The sequence below is a fragment of the Danio aesculapii genome, chromosome 1, assembly GCF_903798145.1.
Source record: "Danio aesculapii chromosome 1, fDanAes4.1, whole genome shotgun sequence".
NCBI classification, from domain to species: Eukaryota; Metazoa; Chordata; class Actinopteri; order Cypriniformes; family Danionidae; genus Danio; species Danio aesculapii.
In genome coordinates, this window is record NC_079435.1 from 32,043,764 (window position 1) to 32,053,644 (window position 9,881).

General features: G+C 31.7%; 1 protein-coding gene across 1 annotated transcript; it reads left to right on the plus strand.

Moving 5' to 3' along the window:
* Positions 1-2,384: 2,384 nt before the first annotated feature.
* Positions 2,385-7,263, plus strand: ednrba (endothelin receptor Ba). Its single transcript, XM_056477020.1, is given in 8 exon segments — positions 2,385-3,010; positions 3,597-3,709; positions 3,798-4,002; positions 4,195-4,304; positions 4,306-4,345; positions 4,523-4,656; positions 4,826-4,934; positions 5,935-7,263. Coding segments are annotated over 8 exon segments (1,278 nt in total). The 5' UTR covers positions 2,385-2,581; the 3' UTR covers positions 6,073-7,263.
* The last annotated feature ends 2,618 nt before the right edge of the window (positions 7,264-9,881 follow it).

A 9,881-nucleotide genomic window follows, 5' to 3' on the forward strand; every position in this document is an offset into this window, starting at 1 on the left:
TCGCAAAAACGAGCGCACTTCCGCATTGAAGAATAAGGTCAATTGGATACTGTGACATAGATAATACTATGGAAATTTCCTTGGTTTGTTAAAGATAAAGTGAGAAATATTATTTTAAATTAACTTCATTTTGCATTGACTTCAACTGTGTTATCCACTACAATGCAAAGTTACTTGTCAAATAAATTACCATGGAACATTAATTTGAGTTTAAGTTATTAACTTGTTCATGAAAACTGCATGAATGAAAAAAAAAATACATTTTTCAGTGAAAGATTTAATAGCTCTCTTAATTTATTCAGTCATCACTTGATTTATTCAGTCATCATTTAAGTTATTAAATTGTTATTTCAACTTTTTATCTTGTAATTTTGATTTAGTAAATCATAGTTTTGGCTTTTCCTACCAGGCAGAAAGGAGCTTCAGTTATTACATAGTTTCTTTAAAACTTGTCCATTATTTATTGTCAGTTGTTTGCACACAAGAATGTTTTGTCTTGGTGATTGGAGCTTTCAGTACAGAGACAAAAGGTACATAGTGCAAAGTTCTGCAAACAATAAATATATATTACAAGCATAAATGTTTAACATAAAATTATAAAGAAAAACAGTATTGCTATAAAATGTTAGTTCTACAGTACTCATAGTAATTACTCATAGTATGAGAATGAACAATCTGCAACCACTTTATCTGACAGAACTTCAATTACTGTCTAGTTCGGATCAGCCACCAAATCAGACATAAAAAGACTTCAGCGGACTGTCAGGACCGTGGAGAGGATTATTGCTGTGCACCTTCCCAACCATAAGATCTCTACACATTTTTATCTCTATAGATCTTTATTATTAGATCAGTTGCTACCTGCTTTTTATATGGTCTCAAATATACACAATCCCATGTTTATGATTTTTGTAACCAAAATGTTTTGTCTACTTCAGCGGTGCTCAGCCCTGTTCCTGGAGATCTACCTTCCTGCACATTTCAGTTGCAACCCATATCAAACACACCAGCCTGTAATTATCAAGAACTTTTCAGGTCCTGATTAATTGGTTCAGATGTGTTTGATCAGGCTTGGAGCTGTACTTTGCAGGAAGATACACGAAACATTTCTTGTGTATTTGCACACACTTGTCAAATAAAGATCATGCTGATTTCTCTAGACACATTTTTCAAAGAAATCACAGCAGCTGAATTATAATGTCCCAGGCCATCAAACATAACATTGCAGCAGATGTCTGGCCTTTCATAATACAAAATATCTCCTACAGATCATTGACTGCAAAACATTTATTTTGATTTAAGTGAAATTACATTATATATGTTAAAATGAGCAGATTGGAGAAATTATTAAATGATAGTGCTTTAAAAAATGACACTATTTAAAAAAAACGTGTTAACACATGAATCACGTGTTAACGCGGAATTGCGTGTTAACGCGTAAATTACGTGCTAACACCTAGTAACATGTAAACGCGTTTGTTGCATACATTTTGGCCCTAACGGCCTTCCATATGATTTCGGCCTCACTGCTCAACCTTCCGGGCGATTTCCCCGGCCCGGCCCGATAAAAGCCCTGGCCCGCACTGGCCCGACAGTGGAAATGCGGCTAATGGATCGAAGCGGACAATGAGGCATCTAGTTTTCAATTATACAATGTTTACATTCATATAAACATTAAAATCATTTTGATTTAGAATGTATGCTTGTTTTAAGAAGGAGTGTAATTTTGTGGTGCTATTGAAAGTTGTTGAATAGAGTAAAGCCATGCTTATTCAACATAGGCTACAGATCAAGCAAAAACAATGTCAACGTTGATTTATATTAGGATTTCTGTAACTATTTTCAACCATTTATTATTCAACATTGTTTTAACTTTGAAACAACAACTGACGTTTTTTTTCAACCTTATTTTAACGTTGAAGCCTGGTCATGCAGGCTGGTTAACCAAAACATTTTCAACTGTTCAACTGTAAACATTGTAAACAACATTGTTTCACCTTTAAAAATACATCTGGCCGTATTTCAACCATATTTCAACGTTGAAGGTTGGTCGTGTGCGGGCTGTGAACCCACGCCCTTGCAGCTGGGACTTGAGTCAGAGACTTTGCTTTGAGGCAACAATGCCAACCACTGTCACTGAGCCACCCTGTTTGAATACATTACAAAATGAATTTTGCTGCTGATATGTTTTCATACAATCACATATTTTAGAATCTGCAATCGGGCGCATGAGAATGGATACTGTTGGTTTTATTCCTGCAGCTATTTTTAAATTTGTTAATCACACCCACTCCCACTTTCATCTCATTGGTCCACTTTGACTGTCAATGTATTTAGACGGCCAGTAAAAAGAAGAGTCATTTCCTGAGAAGACTGCACAGAAGATAAAATCCTTAAACGTAATGCTGTAGTCATTTTAAACACGTGTGTGTGTGTGTGTGTGTGTGTATTCATTTTGACTTTTAATCTGCAAGAACCATGCATAGAAAAATATTGCAATAGGTTTATTAATGCTTTTGTAATTCTAGCCTCCAGACCGGTTGATATCTGTAAAGAAAACAGTGCTGACTGTTAAATAGTCATGCGTTTCCAACAAATTATGGAAACAAGATGCGTTTTTTGTTTTTTCTTTCTCCTGACTGAAAACATTGCAGTGATGAGTGCTCAAGGAAAGGATTTTAATCAGAGTTGGCTTTCCATGGGACCTTTGTCTCCAACACTAATATCTACGATTGTAATAGGAAACCCGATCAACGAGTCCATGCCTCGGCGACCAAGAGTTTTGCCTCCTATGTGCACAGGTCCCACGGAAATCAGGGATACCTTCAAGTATATTAACACCGTGGTTTCATGCCTTGTATTTGTAGTTGGGATAATCGGAAATTCTACGCTGCTTAGAATAATTTATAAAAACAAATGCATGCGGAACGGTCCAAATATTCTCATTGCAAGTCTGGCGCTTGGGGACCTCTTACACATCATGATAGACATTCCCATCAATGTGTATAAGGTAAGTATTATTCAATGCAAATGATTTATTAAGTATGTAAGTTAATAATAATAATAATACATACATACATACATACATACATAAATCTATTTTATTTTATGTGTTGTTCTTAATTTGACACTTGTAACATTATTTATAGATCACAGTTTTGTGATCTATAAATTTTTTTTTCCCTCAGTTTCTAAACAAAATCATTATGTCCAGTTCAAAATCTAGTTTCCCGCATCAGTCTACTATATTCTAGTATGTTTTTGTTACAACAATAAAATGTTGTTAGTATTTAGCAGTACTATTTTGTCTTTCTATACGTTTAAAGTATAGCCTACTACAATGAGGATATTGCATTGCCTTATTACACTAGATGGACGTGTTAAATCTGAAAGTTACAATGAGATACATATACATTTCAAACATCAAATTTCACAGAAACAATCGTTATATGATTTCATACGAAACAGCTTGAAGGTTCCAAAAACAAATGTTCTTACCTTAGTTGAAACTGTGAAGTCAATGACAATGTTTTTATTATCATTATTTTACCATTTATTTTGCTTTAGATGTTTACACAAAAGTACCTGTCTTTCAGCTTCTGGCTGAAGATTGGCCATTTGGTGTTGGACTTTGCAAACTGGTTCCTTTTATACAAAAGACATCAGTTGGCATTACAGTTCTGAGTTTGTGTGCACTGAGCATAGACAGGTATCCTTATTTTACTGTATTTGCTTGTTTTTTTTTTAATATTTATTAACCAATCAGTTTTGCATCTGGCACAAACCATTTTCCCAAGGTTTCGAGCAGTGTCATCCTGGAACCGCATCAAAGGCATTGGTGTTCCCAAATGGACAGCCATTGAAATCATTCTGATATGGGTGTTGTCCATTATACTTGCAGTGCCAGAGGCCATTGCCTTTGACATGATCACAATGGACTACAAAGGAGAGCAGCTTAGGATTTGCCTTCTGCACCCTATGCAGAGAATCAAGTTTATGCAGGTCAGTTTGCATATACAGTAAAGATGTCTTGTGCATGTTGGATATATATATATATATATATATATATATATATATATATATATATATATATATATATATATATATATATATATATATATATATATATGTATATATTTGAATTGCCCAACAATTAAAAATTGCAACCCTGAATTAATCTTTGTTAAATTACAGTTTTATAAGTCAGCCAAAGATTGGTGGCTTTTCAGCTTCTACTTTTGCATGCCGTTGACATGTACTGCCATCTTCTACACTCTTATGACCTGTGAAATGCTTCGGAAAAAAAAATGGAGTCCAAATTGCACTCAGTGATCACATAAAACAGGTCAGAGTATTACTGAAAGAGTACTGTTCAGAGTAAACATAAGATTATTTACAAATAATGATCATATTTTCTGCTGCTAATTAATCATAGTATGTAAGAATCATTTAATGTAATTATGTCTAATTCACATTATTAGAAAAGTTATTTATTTATTATTATTTCTCATACATTGTTCAGAGACGTGAGGTGGCTAAAACCGTTTTCTGTTTGGTGTTAGTCTTTGCACTGTGCTGGCTTCCACTGCATCTTAGTCGTATTCTTAAACTTACGATTTATGATGAAGGGGACCCCAACCGTTGTGAGCTTCTGAGGTATGATCTCATCTTACAAGCTTTTGTTAAAATACTGCAATGTCCTTCTAAAGAGTTAAATTTGGCTATTGAAGCACAACAAATCTGACATGTAGTGTAAAAACAAATACTATGTTCAGTATTTTACTTTTTGTTCTTCTTAATAACAACTGTGTTTGTTTACATGTAGCTTCTTCTTGGTTCTTGATTATATTGGGATCAACATGGCATCAGTGAACTCATGTATAAACCCAATTGCTTTGTACATGGTTAGCAAGCGCTTCAAGAGCTGCTTCAGAGTAAGTTCAAAGTTCAAACAAACCCAGTAAGTTAAATGATGATGCTATGATGTAAGGCAGGGGTGTCAAACTCACTTCCTGGAGGGCCGCTGCCCTGCACACTTTAGTTCCAACCCTACTTCAACACACTTACTTGTAGGTTTCAAACAAGCATGAAGGACTTAATTAGTTTTATCAGGTGTGTTTAATTAGAGTTGGAACTAAACTGTGCATAGCTACGGCCCTCCAGGAACTGAGTTTGACACCTGTGATGTAAGGGAAAAAAGATATATATATATATATATATATATATATATATATATATATATATATATATATATATATATATATATATATATATATATATATATATATATATATATATATATATATACATATATATATATATATATATATATATATATATATATATATATATATATATATATATATATATATACATATATATATATATATATATATATATATATATATATATATATATATATATATTTTTTTTTTTTTTTTTTTTTTTTTTTTTTTTTTTTTTTTGATGTCAGTATAATAGAAATAATACATTTTATGTCATAAGATTGATATGAAGGTCCCTGCACATAACAAGAAATAATTCTAAGAGATTATTAACATAAAACACCTGTTTGCATTCAACTCAACTGTTCTAGAGTGTATGCTTTCTAACATGTACCAGACAGGCATCTTTTAATCATGTTGCACAATAAAGATGCAATGTCATGTAAATGTAAAAAAAGTCAATGTAAACAAAAAACTCATGTAACATATAATAATATATATTTACTTTAAATCCAGTTTTCAAAAGCTTTGTATTTTATTTGTTAAGCTCTCTATTTAAGGGATTATTTCGTTTAACTTAATTTTCTTTGCAAGTATAAGTTATACAGGTATGCAGTATAGTACAGTAAGGTATATGCTATATTTACTTGATGTTGTCCTGGTACATTATATGATAAATATGTATTTTTTCTGTTTTGTTCCCATTCAGTCATGTCTGTGTTGCTGGTGTCTGCCTCCTGAAATACTAGCCATGGATGACAAACAGTCCTGCATGAAGCTGAAGGTAACAGAGCGAGGATCTGAACAAAGTAACAGCCGTGTCTCCAACAAGTATACTTCAAATTAGGCACTGATATGCTTACATGTATCAGTGGTCAACAATTTTACTTTAACATTTAATACTATGCAATTAATACCATGAACCATAAGATGGTGATATGAAAGGCAAATCTAAGATTGTGCTTGTAAGGTTAAAAGAAGCATACATATTACATAAGCATACGTTCTTGTTTTGAAGGAGTTTGCATAAGACTGTCATGACACCTTCATAATCATGGCATGACATCTAATGAACATGAATGAAGTTTTACATGTTTACAACTTTCTTTAAGGTCTTTAAGGGCCATTTGCTCAATTATTTTATTTTAAATGCAAAAGTTAAATAGTTTGATGTCTTTTTGATGTCTAACAACTTGACATTACAACAAGACCACATAACTTCTCATAAATCTGATGATAAATCTGATAATTCAGCAAAATATTATAACAACAATGCTGGGTTTGTTTTTGGTAAACATAAGTAGTTGCCCAACAGGATAGTTTAAGTCAACAATCCTATTGCATGGGTGCAACAAGAGATTTGAGTAGTCTACATGCTAATCTCCATGTCTCAAAGCCTTGAGCATGTTGCCAATTTCTTAATCATGTGTTATAAATCCTGCTGTGCTGTTCAGTTTATTTTTAAAATCTTATTTATAGTATTTCTATTTTTGTTCTGTTGTCCATCTATTATGTAAGAATTGTATCCTAAATTAGTTGCAAATACATTTTTTTTGACAGTAAAGGTAGAAAAACATATAACAATGTAAATAACTAATTACACTATTTGCAGTTAATTGTGCTGTCCAAGTCTCAGTTACAGCATTAAGTATTAACAATGATATAATGAGCAACTAATCTTAATAGATACAGCTTTTGATTTTAAAATGTTGTCAATAAATAAGATTAATAACTTATGTAGATTTATTTATTAGAATATGCTAGTTTATTTTAACTGCAGTAGTTTACTCACATTTACAGATAAAATAGTTTAGTAGCTTAAATATTTCATTTAGGCAGATGATCACATGCCATATAATTATATCAACTAGTTGAGCACATTTTATTTTGATTATTATTGGTGTTGTTGTTGGGTTTGAAATGTTTGTTTGTTTTGTAGTATTCAGATATGTGATCAGGTTTTACTATTATTTTTAAGGGTTAAACAAAATTACATATGGATCTTAAATGTAAAATAAAATGTCTTACATAAAATGTAGTGTTGTTGTATTCTGTGTCTCCATATTTATGGTGAATAGTAGCATCGTTTCAGAAAAAAAATAAGCTTTTTCTTCCAACAAGCCCTACTGTTACCAATTTATAACCAAGGACGACAGTTTGCAAAAATGAGCCTAAATGATAGCAGCAGCTTTGTGTATAACCTTCACTGAAACAAGATCACATGATTCATAAGGGCATGACTAAAGATCAGCATGTGAGCCTTTTTCTCATGACCTTTTTTAAATGATCATAATGCATGGCAAATCATGCCATGAAAGAGTCTCTCTGTTTCAATCCTAACAGAATTCCTTTGGTCACTGTAAAAACTACAACAGCATCTCTTAGAGTCATCACATGATGGACTCCCCACCTCATGTCCAAATAAAATCTTTTTCCATGTCACTTGCTCTTATTGAATAAGACCATTGGCTTCAGACAGACAAAAAGATAGCTCCATTAGGGGAATGATTCTGTATGAGATTTATTCTACAGCCATTACTTTGTTCAGGTACTTATTATTAAGGCCGTTTTTTTTTTCAAACACACCAATCCAATCTGTGTCTGTTTTACCTTTATAATGATATAATATATAATAATTTAAATATATTTTTTAATATATTTTTGAGAGTCTTCAAAAATATAGCAACCAGAATATATTTACATTAAATAAAATATAAACATAACTTTAACAAACAAACTTGTTTGTAATTGTTAATGCTCACATTCCTTGCTTCTCGGTTACAATAATAAAAAACAACTTTGATTTAGCCTTGTTTTGTAATATGTTGGATATTTTTTTTTATTTATCTCTACATATATTTAGTGAGTCACTTGCCAGTTTCTGTTTAAAATTAATAAATTAGAGTGATGTTTTTAAATTTGTTAAAATTTGTTTGTCTCAGGGGCGTAGATTTAGGGTGGACGGAGGAGACGTGTCCCCACCAATATCCACCAACTACTAAAATGTCCCCACCAATAATTTAATTATCTTAAAAACATTGCACTGTCAATATAAACGAAGACATGCCGAAAGGGTTAAATCACGTTCTCTCCTCAAGTCACACTGTTGCCAGCTTATTAAAAGGAGGGGTTATTTGACTAGATAGAGGTTATATGAACCTTTTTGCAGTTATTCACCTGATTAATTATTCATTCTGTTTAATTGAGGTATAAATATCACATTTTATTGACATATTAAGAACTAATTTTTGCTGGATTATCTTGTTGGATAGTTATTATAACTACACTTTTTGATGTACCAAAAATATTTTCTACCATTTTGTTAAATTGCTTTATTTACACATGTCCATTTAGAGAACACAATCTCACGGCAATTCGTAACTTTTTGATTTAGTGGCTAATTCGTACGAATTCGTACAATTTAGTAGGATTTGCTCATCACCCAATGACGGTTGGGTTTAGGGGTGGGGTTAGGTGCCACGCCTCCTTTTTAAAATCGTACAATTTCGTATGACTAAACTCGTACGAATTCGTACGAATTAGCCATTAATTCACAACTGACAAAACGTAAAATACTTATGTTTTCTCGTGAGATCAGGCTGATTTAGACTGTAAGTTTCAGAAATAATAAAAATACTTTGAATTAGAAATTAGAACTTTAAATTCTTAGAATAAAAAAATGAAGAATTCAGATGCCAAAACCTCTAAATGCCATGTAAAATGATCACTTTTCTCAGCCTCGTATATTTATGTTCAGTTATTTCACTTTAAAGGCAATGGAAAGGGAAAGGACGTATTTGTCACCATAAAAGTAAAATAACTGAGTCCACACACAGGAGTTGGAAAAAAATGCTAATTTTATAAGAAAATATTAAATGGCATTTAAAGGTTTTTGAATCTAAACTCTTCAAATATGAAAATATACTTATTTTTAAAAAATATATATTTTTTATCATAATTTTTTTATTAAAATTTTATTAGATTAGACTTTATTAAATTAAAAACTGAAGCCTACTGGCAAATAACAAACTGGCCAGTGCATTCAACCTTCCTCAGTGAGAATTTGGCCATTTGAATAATAAGATAAACTTAAACATAATAATTATAATCCAACTTTTGATTTTCAAACCACCTGAACCCCCTCAGCTACGCGCCTGACTATTTAATTTAACTTAATAAATTGTATGAAGAGATGTTTAATTAATAATACATTTTAATAGCAGTTAAATAAATAATAGCAATATGTAAAATATATAATATATATTTAAAAAAAAAACAATATTCATTTATTGAGCATTCATTGAGCATTCATTAGGCATTGTATTCACTTGTCCCCAGTCCCCACCAATGTCAAGTGCAAACCTACGCCCTTGGTTTGTCTGCTCTCAGATATTCACTGAATAGCATTCAAAACCAAAATTGAAATTAGTTATTATTATTATTAACTAACTTATGGTTAGTGTATTTTAAATAGCTGTCAATGAAATGTTTAATTTTGCTTTCTTTTAACTTATCTTAACCTAAATTAAAATAGGCCTTTACAAAATGTAATACACCGTTCAGATAGCTTAGTGTGAGTACATGCCTAGTTTGAGTACACCCACAACTGCTTTTAATAGAAAATTTCATCTCACATTTACCTAGTTCACCCTAAAA